This window comes from Cyprinus carpio, chromosome B20, assembly GCF_018340385.1.
Source record: "Cyprinus carpio isolate SPL01 chromosome B20, ASM1834038v1, whole genome shotgun sequence".
Lineage (NCBI taxonomy): Eukaryota > Metazoa > Chordata > Actinopteri > Cypriniformes > Cyprinidae > Cyprinus > Cyprinus carpio.
Window position 1 is genome coordinate 9,806,284 of NC_056616.1, and position 27,642 is coordinate 9,833,925.

Genomic DNA, 27,642 nt, shown 5'->3' on the forward strand with positions numbered 1-27,642 from the left:
TATTTCATTCATTCATTCATTCATTCATTCATTTTTTTATGTTTTATATTGTTATTTTTTTTTTTTTTATTTTTGTTTGTGGATGTATTTTTTTATTTTTTTTTTTTTTTTTTTTTTTTTATTTATTTTTTTTTTTGTTTATTTTTAAGTAGCCTAATTAAATGGTCCACCCAAAAATCTAAATTCATTTAGAATGTATTATGTTGTTCCAAACCTGTATGTGGAAAATGACATACAGTATGATATTGTTAAGAATGTTGGTAAACAAACCATTTTGGTTCCCACTGACTGTATTTTTGTCCATAGTAGTAGTCAATGGGAACCAAAACTGTTTGGAAAACAACATTTGTCAAAATTCATATCCTGTAGAAGAAAGAAAGTCATAAATGTTTAGAATGACATGAGGTTGAGTAAATGTTAACAAAATTTTCATTTTTTTGGGCAGCTTTACTGTTAATCAGACAAATCAAGCAAAGAAAAAACATTTTCTATGTTAATTGTAAATGTCAACGAAAAATAAAAATCCATCTAAAGGAACATTTCAGTATTTTACTGCAAATCCATCTCAAACAGCCAAATTAGACAAAGTCTGTTTGGTTGTTTGACATCCTTAAAAAATACTGTGACTTAAATTTTTAATTTTGAATTACTTTTTTACGCTGTGTTGGGTGTCCACTTGATGTCCAATGTAAAATGTGGTTTGTGAAAAACAGTTTGTTGAAAAGCAAAGCTTTAGACAATAAAGACCACCCACCATCATAGTCATCAGGACACTGAAGACATTACATCGGCGTAATGACATTGGTACACACACACTGAGGTTTTAAACATGCCACTAAATTAATTGAGGAATAATGAACCAGGGTTTTATGTGCAGCTGTATCCCACAGGTCCAAAGAGGGAGAGCATAATAAGAAGGAGCGAGAATACACACACACACACACACACACACACACACACACACACACACACACACACACACACACACACCACACACACACACACACACACACACACACACACACACTTTATACATACACTTTACTCTCTTTCTGTTTTAGCAGATTCTCTCTCTCTCTCTCTCTCTCTCTCTCTCTCTCTCTCTCTCTCACACACACACACACACACACACACACACACACACACACACACACAGAGAGAGAGAGAGTAAGTGCTCTTGGGGCAAGGTGTAATGAATATAAATGTCATTAGGGCACATTAGAACACCGCAACTAATAAATAAAGCATTCACTGCAGTGTTGATGAGCTCATCCCAGCTGCATTACCCCCCTTCTCTCCCAATCCCTCCCCTTCTTATTTTTCTAATTAATAACGCAAATAGGAGTGAATTAAGCCCTTTATTTAACCTCAGTTATTGAGGAAGTGACAAGCGGCTATTGTGTAGCTTCTTTGTGTGTGTGTGTGAGTGTTTCATGCTGCTGAAAAAAGTACAGTAAAAATCACTATATAAAATACTGTTTTAATACAACAGACTCATTTCGAGATCATTTTAGAGATCATTTTGCAATTATATATGCATTATTCATGCAATTTATTTTTAGTATGATTTTATTTTCGTGCATATTAGTATATATGTTTTTGTTTATTTAATGTAAGGAGATATAAAATAAAAATGACTGCCTTAAATACTTACATTTTATATTTAAATATAATGCGAATCTAATTTAACATCAGGGTACATTTATTAGCAAGTAAATGGAACATTAAACATTCCACATGGAAACTACTGTAAAATACAGCGAAAATATTTCCAGAAATCAATAAATAGTCACATTTTTTTTTTTTATGAGATCTGGCTGAAGTTTATTCACGCTGCAATACATGCTGAGAAACGAAGCACTTGAGCATTACTGTGGAGATCACACTATTACAGTTAATACAGACACAGATAATCAGTGTAATTTTCCAGCACATGCAGTTACATCAGTCTCTTTCTGCTCTTGAAGTCACAGTATACCATTTACATTTAATTCTAATTAACTGTAGAGCTACTAAACTAAAAATTGCACCAAAAGTAGAGCAGGAATATGCAATTATGCAAGTAAACAAAGTATAAGGTAGGAAAGCTGAAATCTATGTGAAAATGAGGGGGAAAAAGAGGCTGCTTCCATAACGTGATGATTGCTGTTATTGTGTTCATGATCTTGTCACAACTGAAGCTATTTGAGTGTATGAAAGCAAACTGCAATTTCACATACATGCCTGTATGGACCCTGCTTCCACAATAAGACACACCATTGTTATCCAGGGCGGTATGTTTTCTCCATTGTATTTTTAAAGAAGTTGTCAGATTCGCACCGCTCCTCTTGTCAAACAAAAGCTTTAGTTGTAGACATACACATAAGAGCAGGACTGTTAACTATATAGTGTATGGAGTGTCAGTGAGTGTTGTGGTATTGTTTGATAGAGATACCGTAATCACCAGAACCGAGTGCTTAATTGATTTGATTCTGAATTGTGCTGTGTTTTCTTGGACCAGTCTTTTGTTGAAAATGTGGCTCACTGTCAGAGTTGACATGCAGGGGTTTATTAAGCTCTGAGACTGATCATTAAGCTGTCCAGATCTCTGTCTCTCTTCCATATTAACATCTCTCATTCCATCTTTCCATCCAGACTTCCTCTTTTTTTGCCACAAATCAGTGACTGGCAGCTTTAGATGGAGGCTCATTGCCAGTGGGAGGGCTGTGGCAACAGCATTTCATCAAACATATGGACTAAGAATAAACATGGAAAGGATTTTTAAATGAACAGGAATATAATTGGAATGAAACCAAAGCAGATCGCTTCTCTGTGCTCATTGGCTCAATGCATGTGACTGCTGATTTATTATCTTCATTGATGTGCACCATACAGAATTCAGCTTTTTTTGCAATCTATGCTTCCTTTTCTCATCTGTAATATCATCACATATGGTTAAAAATATGATGTTGGTAAAACAGAAAGGCTGAGAAGAGACGTGAAGTTCTGACAGGTCTCAGGAGGGAGCATATGGTGTGTGTGTGTGGTGATTAGGTGGGTGGTGATTTGTTTGGGTTTTTTTGTGATGATGAAGATGAAGATCTAGACCCAAATAAAGATCTTATATTAGTAATTCATACAGATACTTTGTGATATGCTTCAGAGACAGACATCCCTGAGCCTCAGGGCAAAGAGGAAGACACCAGGCTGATGAAACACTAATGAAATATTATGTCAAGTTGTCTGTGACCTAGGTGAAGTTTGCAGTCCTTCACAATTTTTTAGAAAGTTTTCACTTTTAATTTGTGAATTACCATAGCAGTCCTGCTTAGGCCTCATACAGAGTGACGGGGTGCAAAAAGTGAGCTTAATTAACTGGGATCATGCTGGGTTTTCATACTAATAATTCTGCTAATGCAAATTCACATGAATTCGCACTTAGGGAAACATGATTGGAGAAGGTTGATAGGCGATGCTGTGTTTTGATTATTTGGTCAGGTGTTTACACTCAGTATGGACTATGAATGAACAAAGAGATGACAGCTTTTTCACAGTTAATATTAATGCTATATTAGACAGAAAACAACAACACAATGCAATAGTCTGCCAGCACTTCCAAGGGCAAATGACTCTCAGCACTCGTTATGTAAGTTATTGCAGTTATTCTGTTGCGTCTCCTGGTAGCATTTAGTAACAGTATGTATAATTGCTACAGTATGGCAAAACATGTGAAACATTTGTTTGAAACACAGCTATAGATCTTTATATATAATAGCCTTTTTTACCTCAAAGCATCAGAATTAAAAAAAAAAAAATCCTACCAATAAATGCCAAGGTCCCTTTTTTCCCTGTTGTGTCTGTCCAATTATGTGCATTATTGCGTTATTCTGCCCTGTCGTCTGGCAGCATTCAACATGTATAATCGCTACAGTATGGCAAATATTTTATTTTATTTTATTTTATTTTATTTTATTTTATTTTATTTTATTTTATTTTATTTTATTTTATTTTATTTTATTTTATTTTATTTTATTTTATTTTATTTTATTTTATTTTATTATTTTATTTTTAAAATAACTCCAGAAGATTTTTAGGTAACTTGCTGTATTGAATATTTTTTAAGTTATCCTTCAATATCCTTCCCTTAATATTTTTATTCTTAATATATTTAAAAAATCTTAATTTATCATTTATTTTATTTATTATTATTATAATTTTTTTTTTTTTTTTCACCAATAAGCAGGTGCTGCTGAGGTCACATTTTGCCCTGTTGTGTCTCTCCAGTTATGTGAGTTATTGCAGTTATTCTGCTGAGTCCTCTGGCAGCATGTAATATGCATAATTGCTACAGTATACAGTATCTACCCAAAGCAAGAAGGTCATTCAACTCAAGATAACATGCATACCATAGCAAATTGAGTACTTCACATTCTTTATAGTCAAGTTCTCAGAAATAAGCTTAAAATGTCAAACATTTGTTTGAAACCCATTTAGTTATTTATTTTTATTGATTATTTATCTTATTGTATTTAATATCCTTCAGAGAGCTTTTTTTAGTCAAATTTATATGAATCAGATTAAAAAAGTGAAACATTTGTATGAAATTTCTATGAAACACAGCGACAGATTTTACTTTTTTATTTTTTTTTTGTTTTATTTTATTATTTTATTTTAGCTCTAAAAGTTTAGATTTCTTTAATTATCCTTCAGAGAACCTTTTTCACCTCCAAGCATCTGATTTGTTTCCCCCCAATAAACGGCCGCTGCTGAGGTCACTTTTTGCTCTGTTTACGTCTCTCTCTAATCAAAATGTCATTTCATTTATGTGCCGTCAACATTCTGATTACTTTCGACCTCGAGGAAGCACGGGAAACAATTTAATTCTGTAATGTTTTATGTCTTATTTCATAACCTTGATGTTTGTTTTGATTTCCCGAGATTGTCTTGAACGACCCTTCTCGAATCAATGTACATAGAATGATGTGATTAGAATTTAAAAGCACAGCAGAAATTTCCAAAACGCCTAAAATATGACAACAGCGTCACACTCGTTAAGTGTCATTTCCTCATTCTCTCCTCTAACCTTTGTGCACTAATGTGTAACCATTCGCCGCAATTAAATGAGACCTTTGGCACTATGGTTGTATAACTGATATGATGACACAGAAACAGGCTTATATTTTCAAAAAATATTTCCCTCAGAGTTAAAGGAGTCAGACAGTGTGCATTTTCTTGTGGGGATCCTCACGCCCCATTCGCTTTAACCCTCAGGTTTCTCTCTCTCTCTTGCCATCTCTCCTCCACTGCTGTAATTAAGTGAAAATTTACGTGTGATTTTTCCGTCTGACGATCAGGGATAATCACGGCATATTACAACACAGCCTACTGAGATGGGTAAGCAAACAACGCGCGACAGAAAGACTGTGTGTTTGTGTGTCTTTTAATCTGAGCTATTGGTGCAATAGACTGCTGTTATGTGTTTAGAAATTACAGTTAATATTTGTTTTATTTATTTGGGTGTGTGTATATGTGTTTAATATTGATCGTGCAAAGCAAAAAGCATTTAGACTCATTATTACATGCACAATTTGCCATCTCTCAGACTACAGACCCCATGATGAGCAGTTTACTTTCCTGTGTTGATGCATTTCATGTTGAAACAGTGAGCTGAAGGGCTGGTAGCAGGGTTGCCAGGTGTGCTCACAACAAAACCCGCTCAATTGCTACTCAAAACTAGCCCAAATGCATTTCAAGGGGGGTCCCCCGGTAAAATTCACATTCCAGTGGCTAAATATCATGTTATTGGGGTTGCTACAACCCGCAGACATGAATAAACTCGTGGCAACAGTGGTAAACCAGCCCAGTTCCGCTGGAAAACGGCAGACTTGGCAACACTAGCTGATAGATTTTTTTTTTTTTATAGTTAGTAGGTAATATTTGCTGCTTGTTGGGGGGTGGGATTGACTGTACTGTAGTCTACTGTAAACACACACATCAGATTTGAGTTATTGCTTGTAAGAAGATTGAACTAACTTATTAAAACAAATAAAAACTAGAGAGAGAGTTTTATATATTTTTAAAATCTGCTTGAAACTTTTTTTGTGTCTTTATTTTAATATATCTGAGTAAATGGCTAATTGAATAAAAAAATTAAAAAAAAATGTGTGGGAAATGTTTGAATTGAATGGAAAAATATTAATATGTATAAATAAATCATTCTGAATTGTCACTGCGTTCCATAAAACATAAGAATTTTATTCCATACATTCCATCAAAAAAAAAAAAAAGTACTTTTTCCTTTGTTGACTTTTTTAATTTTAAATTAAAGTAAAGTATAAGTATATATTTTAATACATGAAGTCAAGCTGACTTGTGATTAGTGGGTGTTATTTGTAAAATTTAAACATGATTTATAAATAATGTAATATACATTTAAATGTAAATATAAATATTTTTGTTTTCATATAACCCTTTTTAAATTTGGTTACAATTATACATACAACAACATTCAGTACATTTTAATTTAATATATAATATTAATATATAATATTAGACTTATCAGAAATATAGAATTTATACGGTAGTTTTCTGCAAAGCTCAATCTGTCATGTCCTTTACTGAGGGTGTTTTATAGCCAGTGTTTCAGATTGGAAGCTCTATTCATCAGAAGGAAAGCCATGAAAGTCTTGTCTCTGAGCCGGCGGCATATCACAGTGACACTGTGTCTCAGATGAACTTGATTCTGGGCTGAGAAACAGCTAAAGCTTTACGCTTTATGTCTGGCTAATTCATCAGTCTGAATCTCCAGTTTGAAGAGAACGACTGAATCCCTTGATTTACTGTACCTCATGGTTCATCCTCACAGAGAAGCTGCTGTGGATTGGTTTTACTGATAAGATCTTTATCAATTGACCAGTGAGCTGCTTTTAGTGTGTGGTGTTTGTAAGATACTGAATGAATGTTGAAGGGGGACATTGTGGTTGTTTGGAGAGCAACGATTACTGGATGAAAGCATGGCTTGTGTTATGTATGTGTGGATGAGTGCTGTAACACAAATCTGACTGAAGGATAACCTGGAACCAGAGGTGAGATGCCCTCTGGGTATTTGTTCACAACACAAAATCACACAGAGAAAGAGAGAAAATAGTATGCTCACTACCTAGAAAAAATGTTTAGGCATCACACATGGTCCCAACTTAGACTATTACAAAAAGAAGGTTCCTTCTAAAAAAAATTTGTCCAAGTTCTAAGGTAGCATTGCATGTGCAACAAGTTCAGCTGAGAAAAAAATATATCCAAGATCGCAGATAATAAATCAGCCCAGACTCATTGGAGAAACATCCCTGGAGCGACATTTCTGCAAAATGATATAATGTTGTTTCTTGCACGTCTGGTTGATGCTTTCAGTGTGAAATGTCCAGTGAGTGTAGCTTAAAGTGCATTCAGTTTAATTTGGCAATGCTTTTTATTATTATTATTATTTTTATGTTGGATGTACATTTCGTGGCATATCAGAAATGAAATTATCCAGTGAGTGGCATGAAAAGTCAATGTTCTGTCATGTTTAAAATTAACTTACTACCTAAACTAAACACTAAACCTAACTGATAGTGTTAACCATGGCATTTTAACTTGCTTCTACAAGTCTTTGAACTCTTTATCATGACTCGCGTTTACGGGGCCCATGAGCACTTTGCATTGTAAGTGCAGTGCTGTACCAGGTGCGCTATCAAGCAAGTTTACTATGTTAGAAAAGCCATACAACATCAAAATGTATTCGTTTATAAATTAAGCACTATGGTAAAAGTGCCATAACATCATATTATAGTACTAGTGGTAACTTGAGTAAGTTTTATGCACTGTATAGTAGTGTTGTCAAAAGTACCGACTTCTGTTCTAATCGGTTATGAAATTTTAAGAACGTCCATTTCCGCTAACATTTGAGCGCTATTAAACGGATTCTTGAACACTGCTGATTGGCTATTGTGAAGAGCATGAAGTGATGATCGTTGTAGCCAATCACAGTCATGTCTGTTGAGCGTCTGCAGACAGTAGCCAATCAGCTGTGTTTAAGAATTTGTTCAACAGCGCTCAAATGTTAGTTAAATGTTAATGGATGTTTTAAAATTTCAGTACTGACTGGTAACGAAGTCGATACTTTTGGCAACACTACTGTATAGGTAAATGTTTTGTGTTTTACTAAAATATAGAAGCATTTTTAATTTTTTTTTAAAAAGATGTTGTTATGCATTTACTTTTTAATTCAGTATCAGAAAATCTTGATTAAAATAGTTCAGTCTAATTTAAAAAAAAAAAAATTAAAATATGCTATTTTACACAATATTTATGTGTGCTTAAGTTTTAAGCATCAAGGTTTACATTGTTAGCTTAGTGACATGGTAACGTCAGCTGATTATGTAATAGAAGGCAAATGCAATTAGGTTTTGCAACAGTTTGTGCAAATAAGAGTCTTTCTCTCACTGTAGGCATATCTTTTTGATTTGTGGTACAGACTGTAGCTTCACCCCAGAGATGCTGTTATTACAACCCTGTTAAAATTCAGCTCGTATTGCTTTTATACACTTGTGTGTTCATTTGATTCTTTTTTATAAGGCAAGATGGAAAGGCCATGGGAGGACAGACAGTCAAAGAACGAGTGTGTGAAAATTAGATCAAAAGAGCATACCCAAGCATGTGTATACTGTATATCCTCAGAAAGAGCTTGACACACGGCTGCTACATACATCTGAACACAGAACATAAAGAATATCTCATCGCAATATCCATCTATATCCACCCACTACCTCATAGAGTGCAGTAGTTGAATGTGTCATATAAACAGAACAAAAAAAAAAAAAAAAACCTTTGGCTTTCTTCATAAATGTATCCTTCAACCTGCAGCTACAACTTTTAATTTATTTATTCTGATTCTGACTTGGTAACTCCATGTTGCCATGGATACATTGATTGGTCAGTAAGAACACGCATTCAGTCAGGAGTGCACCTCACTTTGACAGTATATATACAGGCAAACCTCCCAGTATTGGTGCCCACTATTTGAATAACCCATTCATTATTTTAGCATTACTTATACTCTTATGAGTATTTATTAATATATTGAATTAGTTGTATTTTATTTTTTTCATTTAATTTTAGTTTAGTTTTATTTGTTTTGTTAAGTTCTTTTGTCTTATTTATTGATTTTTGTTTTTAAAATATTAATTAGCTTTAATTTATTTTTATTTTAGTTTTAGTGTTAGTAACTTGAATACTTTAACTTAAACTTATTTGTTCCAGACGGTCCAGGCCAAAATTTCTATATTTTTTTTTTAAGCTTTAGTTTTTCATTTACTATATATATATATATATATATATATATATATATATATATATATATATATATATATATATATATATATATATATATATATATATATATATAATATATATATTATATGTGTGGTGTGTATATATATATATCTATATATATATATATATATATATATATATATATAGTACAGGTCAAAAGTTTGGAAACATTACTATTTTTTAATGTTTTTTGAAAGAAGTCTCTTCTGCTCATCAAGCCTGCATTTATTTGATCAAAAATACAGAAAAAACAGTAATATTGTAAAATATTATTACAACTTAAAATAATAGTTTTCTATTTGAATATACTTTAAAAAGAAATAATTTATTCCTGTGATGCAAAGCTGAATTTTCAGCATCATTACTCCAGCCTTCAGTGTCACATGTAACATCCAGTCTATCACATGATCATTTAGAAATCATTCTAATATTCTGATTTATTATGAGTGTTGGAAACAGTTCTGCTGTCTAATATATTTGATGAATGAAAGGTTAAAAAGAACTGCATTTATTCAAAATAAAAAATTCTAATAATATATATTCTAATAATATATTTTCTTTACTATCACTTTTTATCAATTTAACACATCCTTGCTGAATACAAGTATTGATTTTATTAAAAAAAAGAAAGAAAAAAAATTATTGACCCCAAATTACTGACCAGTAGTGTATATTATTACAAAATATTTATATTTTAAAAACATAGCTACTTCTTTTTTTTTTTTTTTTTTTTTACTTTTTATTCATCAAAGTATCCTAAAAAAGTATCACATGTTCTGAAAAAATATTAAGCAGCAGAACTGTTTCCAACTTTGATAATGAATTATCATATTAGAATGATTTCTAAAGGATCATGTGATAATGATCCTAAAAATTCAGCTTTGCATCACAGAAATAAATGATAATTTAAAGTATAATAAATTTAAAAACAATTATTTTAAATTGTAATAATATATCACAATATTATTTTTTTTCTGTATTTTTGATCAAATAAATGCAGGCTTGATGAGCAGAAGAAACTTCTTTCAAAAACCATTAAAAATAATAATGTTTCCAAACTTGACCTGTACTGTATACTATATAATATATATATATATATATATAGACATATGTATATATGTATATATATATATATATATGTATGTATATAGTATATATATATATATATATATATATATATATATATATATATATATATATATATATATATATTATTATATATATGTATACTTATATATATGTGTGTATTTATGTATTTTAATATAATCTTTTGCATTTTTTTTACATTTCAAAATTAATATACATTTTTAATACTCTATATGTTACGGCGCTCAAATTACAGTGTATATAACTCTTTCTTTTAGTTTTTATTGTATTCATTTTGATTTATTCAGACAAAATACTATAGATTTATTTTCATTTTTTTTTATGGCCAGAACATGAAATAATGATTAGTTTAACAGTATTAACCAGACTATTGATATCAATTTTTATTATTGGTAATATTATTTAAGTCTATTACATGACTGATATGGGCTATGTGATCTCAAAATAGCGGCATGAATGAGGGGGTGACCACTAAATGTAGATTAAAATACTTTGTTTTCCTTTTTTGATTAATCATAATTTCACTCTTCATCTCATGTTAATGTACATAATTTCAACTACATTTCTCAGAATACACACTGTTCATTGCTATTTTAATTAGTAAATTAATTACTGAGTTGTCCTTTAAACTAGAGTTTCAGAGGTCATTGTAATTTGGAATGAATGTTTTAGCTTTTTTTGGCAGTCCTTCTCTGACAGGTATGAAATGTTTAGAAATCAGCATTGAAATAACACATTGAGTTGCCCAGTTGCCATCTCTGATTGTACATCTTTCAGAACGGTCATCATTCAGTGCCTCTGACTGCAGTCATTTTCTAACCCATTCAGCTCTCTGACAGATTAAACAAAACCACAGCTCTTCATAATGAAATGATTCTGCTTCCCTCTCTGTATTCTCTGTTAGCCCTGTTCTCTGATATGTTTTAATAAACTTCACTGTCATTTACAAACCTGTCTGGCTGATATGTTCACGTCTGTGAGTTTGTGTGTGAATGTGTGACCCTGTGGACATGCCTGTGTGTGTGTTTGTGTGTGTGTGTGTGTGATGCATTTATTTGGTGGCAGCCTAATCAGATAGCAGTAATTGTGTTTACCCTGCTAAGGGAACATGTGCGCAGTAATTGGTGCCTTGATTAGATCCGCTGTGGATGCAACACTGCTATGCAATCTCCTATTAAAAACACTTTGCTTTTGAAATAGGATGAGGAGGCAGTGGCTGCACACTATTTGGTGTTCAGTAACTCCTCCTGTCCAGTCATAGTGACGTAATAGACCTAAGTCAGGTTAGACGGCATACTGAATTTAATGTGGAAGAATTAGGCTGCGAGGAATAGATCTGCAGTCTTTACAACGGCAGACACTGTATAAAGATCCTAGATCTGTATGTTGTTAAACAATAGTGCAGTCCATCAAATGCACTTTACTTCTACCCCTCACAGCCTTGTTTTCATTCCTGTCACAAATATCACAAAATAAATATGGTGCAAACCTGACTAAGGTCTATACAGAGTAGGTAGGACAGATACTATTGGTCCTAAGTGTCACAAGAACTAAAATTATAGAAGTAAAAATGAAGAAAAGTCCTCAAAACATTGTGCTGTTATTGACTGTGTGTAGCACCTTCCACTCTGCACAGTGTGGTCAGATACACATTAATATAGCCTGTTACAAACTCATGCATACTTTAAAACAAGAAGTGTGCTCATTTAATTAGTTATTAGTTAGTTAGGCGTGGTAGTTCCATATAATTACACAACCATTCAAAAGTTTGGAGTTGAGGTAAGATATTTTTTTGTTTTTGAAAGAAAGGTTTTATGCTCACCAAGGCTGCATTTATTTGTTAAAAATACAGTAAAAAAAATGTAATATTGTGAATTATTGTAATATTATTACAAATTATAATCTTCTATTAAAGTTTTCTATTTGAATATATTTTAAAATGTAATTTATTCCTATGATGGCAAAGCTGAATTTTCAGCATCATTATTCCAGTCTTCAGTGTCCTTCAGAAATCATTCTGATTGCTGCTCAAGAAAAAACATTTTTTTTATAATTATCAATGCTGAAAACAGTTGTGCTGCATAATATTTCTCTGGAAACTGCCACTTTCAATTAATTTTAATGCACTCTTGCTATACTGTATATTGATTTAGTATTACAAAAAAAAAAAAAAAAACTGACTCAGTACAATATAAGCATTTACAAACATGCAATCTATTGTAAGGGAAACAGGTCAATTTAGCTCAAAGGGAATCATTTAAGATTTTAAAGGGAATTTGAACAGAATCACTGTTTCACGGCTGATCACTGAAACGGCCAGCGATTCACTGAACGAGCCGTATAACATCAAATCTGCGCTGGATATTAATATCCAAAGCATAGTGAAAACACTATTAATTAGCACAGTAACAAGATCGGCAGTTTAAGACATTAACTTGTGAGCACAAAACACAAGATACTTCTCTTTTCAATATAAATAAGGCTTTATTAGATAAATCTAAGACATATAAACTAATCTAACACATAAGCACACACACTCACACATTCACACAAGTTGCAGGAGGATAGAACGTTAGGAAAGAGTGAGTTTTAGAGAATGAAAATGTGAAAGCCCAAGTTTACAGCAATACGTGAAATTGCATAGACATGAACAACCATTTAATCACTTAATTAACCCTCGCACTGAGTTCCTCAATGAGGTTAAAATTATATTAGGATAACACCAGTACAGATGTGAGTCTGGAGGTTACTTGCGTTGCCTGTTTAACGGGGTTTCCCTTTTGTTGTCGCTGAAAAGGGGGTTTCCCGAAGTTGCTGATTGGCTGGAAGTTCAGTACTCGTTGAAGTGACGTCTTGGGAAGCCCGTGGTTGGGCGTTGGCTGAAGATGCGGAGTTGTGGGCTGGCTGAAGTTGAACGGGCACTCGAGGTCAGACTCGGAGACACAGCGTTACAAAACTTAACTCAGAACACGAAACTCTCAAACGGAAAAGAAAAGAAGTAAAGTTTGACGAGACTAGGTGCGTGTTTCTTCTCATTGTGGCTAAGTAGCAGCAGGCGTGCAGGCCGAAGCACGCTGGAACGGCGCTCGAAGAACGCTAAAAGTGATGACAAAGCATGACTAAAAGCTAAAGCTAAAAGCCGGCATGACTGATAGCGAAAGCTAAACGCTAAAAGCATGACTAAAAGCTTAAACTACAAGCAAAGCTAAAAGCCGGCATGACTGATAGCAAAAGCTTGACAAAAGCTAAAAGCTAAAAGCAAAATTTGATGGTGTCCTGAGTATTTAAACTGGCCTTTTTGGCCACACCTCAAATGTTGTCTTGACCAATTAGATATTGTCTTTTCTCGTGGTGTTGCGATGTTTGTCCCACCCATTCATAAATCATATGTTATCTTATCAAGCTCGTGGTCCGAATTTTCCCGCTCTTGCAGGGTATAATTTGGACATGATTCCTATAACAAGAATATGATACATTTGACAAATAACTGATGGTCAGAAACGTTTCAAGCAAGAATATTCGAACACACACATACTAAACATGAATATGATCCCTTAAGCTATTCAAGAGTTATTTAAAAAGACATACACAATAAGTGATTAGAAACATTAAAATCAAATGTGTGGGTTCATGTATGATATGGAGTTGAGCAATGGACTGATATCCATTTAGAAGTCTTTTTTTGAGTTCATTTTGGTGTATATATGCATTGGAAGGCATTCTCTGTGCCATTCTGGGGAGTAAGGATATGTCCTGTGGAGACCAGAGGGGTTAACAGGTCTCCTTAGGAATTTCAGTCTGGTTTTGCTAGGTGGGGGGAAGTCAATCCAACGATCCTGTTTACTCTCATGGATTTACATGTGAGGTTTAGACTGTCCATTTCTTCGATTACTTGCCCCAAATTAGACAATCTCTTCTACGAATTGAAATTGTCAATAATAATTTTCCAATGGTGTTAATGTTGAAAGCTGTTCTCTGAAAGAGTTGGTTGGTTATCAGATTGTGGTGCTGGGAGTTGATTTACAACATCCTGCCTTTCTGTGGAATTCGGCTCATGTTTCAACCAGGCTCCCGATCGAATCTTTAATTTGTCTGGTTCACGCTACACTATTCTAATGCTAGTAGTACAATGTTTTGTTTTTGTTTTTTCTCCGAGTGTTACTAAATTACATTTACACGTGTTATGTATGATGATATGTGTGTTGTCAAGGAGATTTGGAGGAAGTTTGTGCAGAATGTGAGGAATCTTTCCACCTCACGGTATGGGTTCTGCTCCACTCTATTTGTGAAACTAATTGCCTTGTAATTAAAATGATGCTGAGATGTGAAGAATAAGTCTGCTCATGTTAATCTCTTCTCCTCTCTCTCTCTGCTTCTGAATCTTTCTCTCACTCTCTGGTTTGTCTTTCTCCTGGCTTCTGAGGGACAGTTAATGTAGAAGGGTAAAGATATCTGCCCAGTGTGTGTGTGTGTGTGTGTGTGTGTGTGTGTGTGTGTGTGTGTGTGTGTGTGTGTGTGTGTGTGTGTGTGTGTGTGTGTGTGTGTGTGACAGCAGCAGCAGTTGGCTGTGAGTGTAATTAAATGTGAAGGTGGAAGAGAGAGGAGTGAATTGCAGATTCATTTATCTTCTGCCAGTCAGACAGATACGGCGAGTGCATGTGAGGATGGCTGGCAGTTAGTCATGCAGCACTGGACTGGAATTTGAGTGATGGAGTTTGCTGATTGAACTTCAGAGGGGGGTAAGAGAGGAGGAGCGGCATGGGTACAGCTTTGTGTAGTAGTGTTGAAATCTCTCTCTCTCTCTCTCTCTCTGTTGGACACAGTTGGCAGCAGATATTATCTTCATTCTCACCATGAAGATGTGTTTGTGCCAATTCAGAGACAACAAGACCAGCATGAGTTATGAGTACTGGTTTGGTGCTGGTCTAGTTGACATTTTTACTTGCTTTGTCAACAGTTTCACTGGTCTCACCACAAAAGACTATAATACAATACAATGTTATATGTTTTTCTATAGTAATCATAATAAAGTGCATTTTTGTAGGCCAACCCAAAGTTAGCATCATCCATGTTCATCTGGCAAAAACCCAATAGGAGTTCTCCACAGGCTTTTGACCAGCAAAGGTTTATGATTTTTACATGTTTTGTTCATTGTGATAACTGTTACTAATTATCACAACTTTTATGAATTGTTAAGCTTCAAAAACAATTGCCAGGAGTAATAAGCTAAACATACTGTAGGCTACACTATGGTTGCATGACTTCAGCATTGCCAACATTAAGCTTTTCCTGAAAGTATGAGTTAGAATAGTTTGCAAGAATGCAGTTGTAAACACATTGAGACTGTCAAAGTGGACTAGTGAGTAGATGAGTTTAGTGTGATGATGTTTAAGGTCCCTGACGATCTCTGTAGCCCTTTTCAGCAACTTGTTAGACAAGTAAAATAATAAAAAAAAATCTATAAATAAAAACAATCTTAGTGATGAAAATATAATACAAGATCAAATAGAAAAGTAGAATAAAACATGAAAACATCTTGAGCTTGTGTGAAGCATAGACATGCATTTGACCAAAAATTCATTCAAATTCCTATTGACTTCAGGACAATGGAACCGGAAGTGCTAAAGTTTTAACTTGTTTCTAGGTTTTCTTTACATATTTTTTTTATTTTTTTTTTACTTATTAAATAAAGCAGCAGCCACCAATCCAGAAATGCAGGAATTTCTCTCAACAGTCCTGGGGAGTAAAAAAATAAAATAAAAAATTAATTAAATTTTCAGTTTGGCCACCCAGTAAAACCAGCTAAACACCAGCTTGTCCACTTAAATACTAACTTGGACAGACCAGAGACCATCTTAAACAGTTAAGACCAGCAAACCAGCTTAGGCTTCTTAATAAAAAGAACACACTCTCAAAATAAAAAGTAATAATTACAACAGCAATAATAAAAAGACAGTGTTGCGTGTCTCTTGGTGCTACTACCATACCATACCAACACAATTTTACAGTATTAGATCTTTGTGGAAAAGACCAGAATGAGTTTCCATGCTGGTCCATGTTGATGCAGGATTGGGGCTGGTCTAAGTTATGGACCAACACATCATGAACATTCAAATCAAAACTTGTATGGCATATGTGCTCTGTACTGGTGCATTGTGGGAATTCAGTGTTGTACCTTCTGTGCACTTCTCAGTGAGTCAAAGCCAGCCTACTCACACCTCTGTTTTCCCTTGAGAGCCGTGTTTATGAGTGGACCTCAGGAAACGGCACACTCCGGTCAGCATGTCAGATCACTGGTGTGATTCAGCGGCTCACTGCATGTAGAGTGACGTTAGAGGACATGAGAAGGCTAAAGGAGAGCAAGCAGGGGATAAATGCCCCTGACACACACACATTCACACCCACGGACACACAAACTTTAAAAGTTCTGCTCTGCTGACTCATAAGTAGTGGCCATCCTTCACCCCATCTGCTGCTATCTGTCCTTCTCAAGACAGGAAAGGTAGGCACTTCTTTCTCCTTGCTTTCCTCCCACCTGTTTCCATCCTCTGTTTCTTTTGCTTCTTTCAGACAGAATCTGGTGGATGAGCGTGATTTTGGCTAGTAGGAGAATCTGGATCAGCTTCTTTTTTGGCATCTATTCTTGCAAAGTCTGTCCTAACCAGACTCGACACAATGAAGTGTAAAACCATAAATCACATATTTTATGTTAATCTTCCAAGATTTTCTCCTAAACAGCCACAGCAAGTAATCTTTTATTTATTTAGTGTGTTAGTTAGTTAGTCACATTACACTGGCCCCAACATTGAAGTTTAATCATAATGATAAAAAATTTCAGTTAATCATTTTAACATTTTTCCTTCATGTTCATCATTTAAATGTTGTATATGTCACGCTGCAGTACTGTGAGGAGACGAAAGAGCACAGAGACGATTAAGACTGGACGCAGGACTCAGGAAACACAGGGCTTAAATACAGAAACTAAATGTATTTACATTTACATTTATATCATATATAAATATATTTATTATATATGTAACATATTTTTCTTAAATATATACATGCATGTCTGTGTATTTATATATACACAATAAATATACACAGTACACACACATATATTATGTAAACAAAAACTTTTATTGTGGATGGGATTAATCGTGATTAATCTTTTGACAGCACTAATTTATACACACAAACAGTACAAAATATACAATAAAAAAATTCACAGTATAACTATTTGACTGTATTTTTACTCAAATAAATGTAGTTTAGGTGTGTTTAAGAGTCTTCTTTCAAAAAAAAAAAAACTAAAAAAAAAAAAAAACCTTCATAAAAATCCAACTCCAAACTTTTAAACAGTGTTTTGTACATTATTTTATTTTATTTTATTTTATTTTATTTTATTTTATTTTATTACATTTGCAACAAACTCATAATTATACTGCTATAATATATAAGCTTTTGTTTGTTTGTTTGTTTGTTTGTTTACAATTTAGTCAAAGAATGTCTACATCACATGTCTAACTGGCTCCAGTTCGTCATATCAAGCCAATATTTCTCATTCACTGAGAACATAAAATTCATTGATCCTAGAAACTCTCTTGTATCAATTAAGCAGTCTAGCCCTCTTCTCTACAGTCCTGCCAATCAGCCCATAACCACTTTCAGTATGGCAGAGCTGCTCTTTCTATTTGGCATCCCCAGAGACACCTCAACTTATCTCTTTTTCATGGTTCCAGCCTGAAGCTGTAGCAGTGTCTCCTTGTTAGGCACCTCATATTGATTGCCTACACTTCCCACAAAGCAATTTGTTCAGTAGCATCTCTTAGGGCACTGTCTGTCTGTAAAGAGTGTTATCTGAAGGCTGTTATCAGAGGCAGTCAGAGCTCCATTCAGTGTCATATGGAGACGTTGAATGTTAATTGTGGGGTCAGGAGTTAATTGGCTAGTGTAGGACTGTACGTAGTCTGTGTCCGCCTGCAGATATAGTCAGAATAATGAAGTGTGCATTCTGTAATACCTGAAAAAAACTAGCCGTTAGCATTCCTATTCATCGCACAAGGTCTTACAGACTAAAAAATAGCAGCGTGAATATCGGAGACTGATTTTAGGTGTATGGTTTTAGTTGTGTGGCTATCATAGAGACTGAGTAATTACATACTATCAAAGAATGGCTGCAGTCTCCGTGTCCATTGTGAATAGGCATGCAGACAGACGGGACAGAGGTCAGGTCATGGCCTGTCTAATATCACAGGAAAACATACACAAATGCACACAAGATGGTCAAGATGGGTTATTCATGGTCTTGACAGATGCATGTATTGAACTTAAACCACTGCTGGTGTGCAAAACCATGTGTGTGTGTGTGTATATCTATTTATGTATGTATGTATAAATTATGACAAAAGATCAAGAAATGTAACATCAGAGGACTTGATGCTAGAAGCTCATTCTGCTTTTGGACCTTCACTAATGAACTGTGGGTGAATTGTGGGACAATTCCTTGGGGCCCATAGGTCCAGGGGGTCTTGATTATGCCTAACATTGTATTTGGTGATCCACTGAAGAAAGAAAGTCACATGGGTTTTGAACAACATGGTGCTGATCCAATTTTCGGGTCTGTCTCTTTAACAGAAGTCTGTCGGTGCCTTGAGCTTACAGTAGATGTGTGTGCAAGTGTGTGTGACTCTTGGCAGAGGTTAATGTGCTAACACACTGGCCATGTGGTTTGAGAGATGAGTTGGCGGCGAGTAGAAGCAGTACGACAGGGAAGACTATGACAATACACAGTGAGGACAGAAGTGAAGCATTCACTTTGACCTGAGCGTCTGCTGTTTTCATTGGAAGATACTGGCAGGTTGACAGTAGAGTTCACTGTGAAGGCAGTTGTGTAGAAACGACTTAAAAGTTTTGTTGAAAACCTTCTCACAACCTCAGAATGAACCATTTGATGGTGAAAACATGACATATCGATGACTGGCACATTTGGAGGATGTGTGTAATGACAAACTGACAGCATTTCTCTCAGGAAATTTTCCAAATGTTGCCTTGCAGAATAAAAGTGGGTTTTGGGACACATTCAAAGTAGAGCTGTTGTCACTTTAAAATATAATATGAAAGTTTAATATGTTATCTTGGATGTTAGTCTGTGAAATTTACCTAGTGTTTTTAGTCTGTTTGCCACTTATTTCTGAAAACGATTTCAGAGAGAAACAGTGAGGACATTTTAAAATTCATTTTATACTATGAACACCACAGTTAAATGTTTGCTCACTGCTAAGCTATAGCTCTAACTAGCTATAGTTTGTTCATATTTATGAGGAACATAAACATAACTGTTTCTCAAATTGAGCACCACAGCTTAATGTGGCATGTGCTTATCTCAAGCTATAGCTTTGACTAGCCTGTATGTTCATATTTACAAGGGACATGAACAAATCTTTTTTCAAAACATTAGCACCACAACTTAACATGCAGGTTTGCTAACCGCTAAGCTATAGCTCTGACTAGCCTGTACATGTATATTTAAAGAAACAAAACTGAGTGGTTATGATTGAAATGGATCAGTGAATGTTAATTTGAACCAGTTCATTCAAATCTAAATTAAATTCAAAGCTGATTGAAGTCCAATGAATCAGTTTTTCTAGTGCTATTTGAGAGAAAGAGCGAGGAAAATGTTGTTTATTGCCTCAGCTTGCTTGGTTGCACAATATAATGAGACCTAAAATCAGTGATGTGACATTTTGTCATGCTACACAGTTAATCGCTAGAAAAAATAGCTTGTTACTGAAAAGCTACACTATTTTTTACACAGCTTAGCTTACTTAAAAATGTAGTTGTGTAAGCATCATCGCTAATGTTGCTAAGTTGATTATCAACATTGTAATAATCCACAAGACCACAACCATCGTATATAAGATACATGGTATCACCATCATTTTACTATGGTACGGGCACAGTTTTTTAGCAGTGTATTTTTTAGCCTGTCCGACCCTTTCTGTCTATTGGACATGAGTGTGTCCCTCATTACCAGCTCGCCTTTACCCCTCGGTCCTGCAGAGTCACATTATAATGGCTAAACAGTCCTGCCCATCCTAATGTACGGTGCTCCAGCTGTCATCATTGTTATGCTAACTTTATGCTTAGAGCTGACCAGCCAAGAAAAGGTCATTCTCACTATAATAGGAGTCATTGTGTATTGTCAAGGGTGTTGGCCTTCCATAGACCTCTGGAAACCAGTTGTCTTCCTGTAAGTGCCAATGCTAGATTGTCCCTGCTAAACCAAAATTATTTAAACCATTCTAAACAAGCTTAGCCAGTCTGGAAGACCAGATATACCAATAAAAGTCCATTTTATTATTTTTTTTATTCCTTCAGAAAGGCAGAGTTGGGTAGATTACTTACAAATTGCAATCTGTTACTGATTCCAAATTTCACGACAACAACTGTAATCCATTACATTGCACATTTAAGATAATATAGTCAGACTATACTACTCTATACTACTTTATAATATAAAAATACAAAGAAAAAGAAAATGTATTCCATTCGTTGTTATTGACAACATGAAGTGCATTAAACATTTAATGACATTCTCAAATGTAAAAATGTCCACAAAACTGGGAAAAATTTCTGACTGCATATAAGCAGTTGGCTATTTTAGAAAGGAAAATTTAAAGATAAAAAAGAATTAGGGAGAATCAATAAATTATGGATCATTTATTGCTATTGAGTGAATAATTTGTAATCATGTAGGCCTAATCAATAAAAAAAAGCAACTGTAGTCTGTTTCCAGGTATTTTTTTAAATGTAATTCATGAATGTAAAAAAGTACTTAAAACTACTTGAAATCTAAAAAAGTACTTACTTTTTGGAATGTGATTACATAATGCAGATTACATGTAATCAGTTACTGCCCAACTCTGCAAGAAGGTAATTTTGGGCAACTTTTGCCCATACAAACCCTATTTTTGGCTACTGTCAGGATTTACTAAATCCACGCAGTATTTATTTTGGTTACTTTAAATGGTTCTTTTTTTCTGCAACCATTTACAATATTGTCAATTGTATAATTGTAGTGTTTTAAAAATTGTTCAGATTTTAAAAGTTGTGGTGAATTCCAGCTGTTTTAGTGCACCTTGTCAACAAATCTTTAACTTGAACAACTATTCACTTTGGTTTTGTGCTTTAAACAACTCTACCTGTACATCCCACTTCAACTTTCCACAGCAACGAATTTCAGACCAGTGCATCGATTCGGCCCATCAGGTAACATTTAAGTCGCTGTGTTGTCAATAAAAGCTGGGAGCTCTTATTTTTGCAGGCTGAATGCACAGTGAACATCTATTTAGGCCTGGGACAAAAGGCCATTGACTTGCAGACAGCTCGTGCACTGTGGGAAAAGGTCAGCGAGTGGGTGCTAGTCATACCTGGTAAACTTGAATAACCTGCCATTGATTTTGCTGCACACTGGATGACAAGCAAATCAAAGGCCCCCTAAAGTGGATTTCTGTGTTCATAGGTGCAGAGCAGCTGTCAAATACCTGCTGTTGCTGTACAGCGGGGTAGACTCCCCACTAAGTGAGTCACATGTGCGTTAGCTTTATCCTTGATATTCTTCGTGTAGTCTGGGATGTCGTTATGTGGGAGAAAAAAGTCTTCTGGATCTGTCATCATTGTTTACTTTATTTCTTATGTTGAGCACAAAAAAAGATATTTTAAAGAATGTACTGAACACTCTTTTCCATGCAATTACAATTAAATTGATGCCAAATGTCCTTTTTAAGCTTGAAACTCTATTGCATGGAAAATAATGACTAGTACAATTCTTCTGTGCAGGAATTAATTCAATATTGTTTGGAACAACATGCCAATACAGTTTCTATTTTTTATTTTGTCAGAGAGGGAATCAGAATAAAGAGTCTCAGAGTGTGTGAGCGAGTAAAAGAGACAGATAGAGAGAGATTGATGGCTATGTCTTGTGAATTCTGCACAGCCAAACAGAACTGGAGTTTTACGGACGTGTACAGGGTCAGGAATTGAGCAGACGAGCAGAAGCTACATCGAAACATGGCTGCCGCAGGCTGAGGGAGTTCATGGATGCGAAGGAGCTTCACGCTCATTTCAATATCACTCTATCATGAATATGTGATGTGAGACGGTGAACTCGCTCAACCTACACAAGGTTCAATGCATAGCAAACATGAGGTTAAAAATAGGCTACCCATTTGCAAAATCAGTCAATTTAATCACATCATTATACACTGAGAAATGACTTCAGCATCACAACAGCACAGAAATATGTATTATATGAATTAATAAATAAGAACATGTTGAAAATTGTGTAGAAAACATGCTATTTACTATAGTGTATCTATATTTTATTCTTTCTATCTATCTATCTAGTTGTGTGAAATTTGTGTGTGTGTGCTTGCTGAGTCACAGTTAGTACCTTCAGGTGCTGCAGCTTGTGTGTCTGACAAAATGTTTTTCAAAGTGACGAACAAGGACAAGATATGCAAATAAAGCTGTAGAACGAACCTAAAAGTTTCCCACAAACCACCCAAGGCTGCATCTTTACGCATCCCCAATTCCCTGTGGAACTTGACTCAGAAGACACACTCCCACAGCAGCATGCATATACACACAGGCCTACACATACAAATGTATACACACTCGAAATGCATCTTTTATTTGCATTTGTCTCCTACTGAGGCGTAAAGGTCTTTGTGTCTGCCTGTAATGTGTTTATGTTTTCTCTGGTCAACCTTGAATTCCTCGCCTCCATATAGTCTCATCTCTCATTTCGGACTTTCTTTGACAGACGGCGAAACTTTTTAGCGGCATCTCTCTGGTAACTCTGCAGACTGACCTTGACGCTGGATATGTGTCTCCTCGCAGCCCCTTCAGTGCTTAAACACACTTATTTGTCATATGTAGTCTGTCAGGACTCAGTGACCTCAGCTCAGCCTCAGGTTAGACCTGCACCACGCTGATAGTCAGGAGGTCAAGATGGCAGAACTCTGCATCAGCACTGCTTACATTACTGCAGCACTGCCCCCCAGTGACTTCTCAGACTGTAAATCAACATGAATCCGCGTTCATAACACAATGCGATTACATAATGGTATACAAAATTTTAAAATAGAATAGTATATTCAGTGGGAAATAATATAGAGTGAGATCAGTTGGAATTTTATTCGATTCTGAAGGGAAGACGTTGATATCTGCAATCCAAAAACATTATTGTTGCTGAAGCGTCCTCTAGTTTAAGTTCAGCTCACTGTATCTTCTGCTGGTTCTTTTAGTGTCTTACTTTAACTGGAAACTTCTGAGCTTCTAGTCATCTTTATGCTCACCTGATAATATTCAAATTAAGAATTTAAATATAAATATACAAAGACTACAGTCAAATATACTTTTTTCCTGTAATTATAAGAACATATTTGATATCTGAAAGCAAAGATTACTAATCTAAAGTAAATATACTTAAGTAGACTTGCACAATTACTGTATATAGGTTAATATTATTTTACACTGACATATGTCATATTATGGACATAAAATGGGTTGTAAACTACTGTATATTCATGTTGACTTTAATAGAGACCGCTTTTTATGTAGAAAAATGAGCGTCCTTTCACTCCACTGAGTGATTCTTTTTTCAAAACTTGCTTTTTTTTGATTTTGTTGAAACTTTAAATGATCCCTGACTTCATTTGTCTGATGCATGAACAAAACTGTCTAGACTGAACTTAGAGGTGCAAGTTAATGTGGATCCAATACTACGATAAAGATATTATGATTTGTGTCAGATTCAGTAAGTCTACAATCAGAGAGATGGAGAGAGATAATACATAAGTTCATCAGCCGAGAAGAGAGGCTCCTCTTCACATTTAGAGCAGAATTGATCCCCATGTACTGGTGACAGGCCTGTCTGACAACATGCTATTAAAGAGATTTAGCTTAGCGAAACACATGCTAGCAATGAGAAGACAAACATGTTATTACCCAAACAACCCACTGCAGGTGTTTCTCAACCCACAGCATGCAGCAGTTTTCTCTAAAATGAATTGAGATTTTATAATATGGAGAAAAAAAGTCGTTGGCTAATGATGTAGAACCCTGTTGTGCTTTCACCTGTGGTAACTGAGCACTTTTCCTAAAACAAAAAGGAAATAAAACAGAAATAAAAACAGTTGCCACTGGGATTTTAAAGCATATTGTTAAAGTTTCCAGTAGTACTTAATCACAAAAGCAGTCAGGCAAAAATAGCTAGTCTCTGCAGGGCCAGAACAACACTAATAATTTGGTTTATACCGTATGTAAATGTTTTAAATGAACGCTATTGAGAATGGAAGTCCTTTAAAGGAAACTGAATCCACTTTCAATCGTTTCTGAGAATTCAGTTGTTATTCCCTGTTGAAAAAAACAGCATATGCTGGTTAGGTATGTTTTGAAGCTGGGATGCTGGTTTGAGCTGGTTTAAGCTGGTCCTTTGCTGGTTTATGCTGGTCCTTTTGCTGGTGCATGCTGGTCCTTAGCTGGTCATGTGCTGGTCTTAAGCTGGTTAAACCAGTTTAGGACCACCACATGACCAGCTAAGGACCATCTTAAACCAGCAAAAGACCAGCTTAAACCAGCAAAGGACCAGCTCAAACCAGGATCCCAGCTTCAAAACATACCTAACCAGCATATGCTGTTTTTTTTCAACAGGGTTATTATTGGGGTCAAGCTAGTCATTTTGTTCTAATAATGGCTGGGTACTTTTATTTGGCTAGAAATGCTAAAATAGCTTATCAGAGTTTAGCATAACACACCTTTAAGGTAAATATCCCTGCTAAAACCACTCTTAATCCAGTTTAAACTAGTGTGCTGGTCATACCTGGTCTCCGGACTTGTCAGGATGGTCTGGTTTGAAGGTTTTTAAGGGGTTTGGAAGTCCTTAAGAAAATGAACCATGGTTTTATTGTAGTAAAAGTATAGTAACCATGGTTTATTAGCATATTGACTACCATTTGTATAACCACAGTTTTACTACAAATACCATGGTTAAACCATGGTTAATCTGTGGTTACCGTGAGTAAACTATATAGCAACCATGTTTTTTTTTTTGGTTGAAATTGTAGTAAAATGGTTAATTTTCGTAAGGGAGGCTGGAAAAGCAGCAAGACTAGTAGCTTAAACTAAGACCAGCAAACTTATTTCGTAGAGAAGAATGTGCTTGGCTCAATATGTACTGCTAGCTGAACAGGAGCATTAGAGCTAATCTGCATAATTTGATATAGGCCAAATTGCCAGACTCATGTAAACAAATGAGTTTAGAATCAGTTTAGGTTGTTTAAAATGAAATTTCTCTCTAAATGTAAAAGCACATTCTTTTCAAATTACTAGTTTACTCTAATAAAAGTGTGCCCTAATAAGGCTTCATTTGTGTTAGCTATGCTAGGCTTAACAAATCAAATGTGAAAGATGAAGATGGAATTGTTCCACTCTCTGTTCCTTTCTGTGTGCGAGTAAAACATGCACAGCAGCATTTTCCATCTGATAAATTAGCCTTTTTCTCAGATATGGCAGACAATTGAATGAAGGGGCTGGTTGTGTTGAGGCACATCTAATCTTCCTGCTATATGTGCTGTATCTCCCTCAGGCCTTGTTGGCTGTTATTAAAATGTGCTTTTCCATCAAGACAAGACCCAAACGTACTTACAGTCTCAGCTCGCTCCAGTCTCACTCAAATAGCCCTTCCAAAGCAGCAGACTATTTCCCTTCACTGCACATTGGCAATCATCTTGTCTCCAAATGTGCATTTGAAGCCAGAATAGAGGAGAAGAAGAGGGAAAGAATATTCTAGATTTATTGCTTTATTGTGGCGGCATTATTGCCACTCGGCTCTCACTGTGTTTACCTGATGTTATTGTTTTGCTGTGATAAAGTAGCTTTTTATTTTCCTGTGGTTCAGTGTTTCATATAGTAAATGATGAGTACTGGGAGAGAGAGGCGTACCGGTGGGAGGGTGTTTAGTGCTGAGTTATAGGCCCTGTAGCTCAACTATGGAGCCATTTTGTGTAGAGAAATTGATACACAGTCTTGGGTGCAGAGTGTCCAGTTTTTCTAAAATAACAGACGAGTGCTGCTATAGTAGCAGTTAAAGCATATTACTTTCTTTTTAAATCAAGAGGATTTTATATATGACCATTGCATGACCATGGATCGCCCGTGGAATTCTGTGCATGTCTATGAATGAATATAATGCATGTATTTTGCTTAATGCACATATTACATATTGAAAAATAGGAAACCTCTCCAAAATAGCAAAAATCAAATGTTATGCCTGGCTTATAGGTCAATACAGAGACACTATTTTTTTTCCTCCAGATCTAATTATTTAACAAAAACATTCAAAATGTATTTTAATTCATACATAAGCATTTACATGTCTTAATAACTACCCAGAATATATGTATAATAAAAAGTTTATTTCACACGGTATTGAATATTGTTAATTATATAATGACTATTATTATTATTATTATTATTATTATTATTATTAATAATAATAATAATGGGTAGATATATTGATTTATTGAAAAAACATTACAATTGCATTCTACACACACAATCAATTAATTGCATATTGTATGTTTTAATTGTATTAATAACTGTATATTTTTAAACTTGAAAACATGGTATTATAATTTTTTGACACTTTTTTTCCCCTTTTCTGACAGATCAAAGTGACCAACAAAACATTTATTGTCATTTCTAACTGATTAATTAATTATGTTTATATACAGTACTTTTTACCTTTGAGAAAAAAAATAAAAAAATAAATAAATAAATAAAAAACTAGGATTCGTATAAGGTGTAAAGGAAATATTTAACATATATATATAAATATATATATATATATATATATATTATGGCTGTCAAATGATTAATCACGATTAATCACATCCAAAATAAAAGTTTTGTTTACATAATATATGTATGTGTACAGGGTATATTTATTATGTATATATAAATATACACACACATAAATTATATATATTATAAAATATTTACATGTATATACATTTATATTTTATATTCTTATATTTTATATTATATATAAATATATTTAATATATAAACATAACATATTCTTCTTAAATATATACATGCATGTGTGTGTATTTATATATACATA

At 34.6% G+C, this 27,642-nt stretch overlaps 1 protein-coding gene across 12 annotated transcripts in view; it reads left to right on the forward strand.

Moving 5' to 3' along the window:
- LOC109113418 (disabled homolog 1-like) overlaps positions 1-27,642 on the forward strand; it is a 108,587-nt gene that overhangs the window by 2,874 nt on the left and 78,071 nt on the right. The window contains exon 1 of one of the 12 annotated variants that reach the window (XM_042747051.1): positions 4,764-5,373. The exons of the other annotated variants lie outside the window; for them this stretch is intronic. Coding sequence (XP_042602985.1) covers positions 5,370-5,373 — 4 coding nt within the window. The 5' untranslated portion in view covers positions 4,764-5,369. Of the gene's footprint in view, positions 1-4,763; positions 5,374-27,642 lie in introns of those variants that run through there. 12 annotated transcript variants of the gene reach the window in all.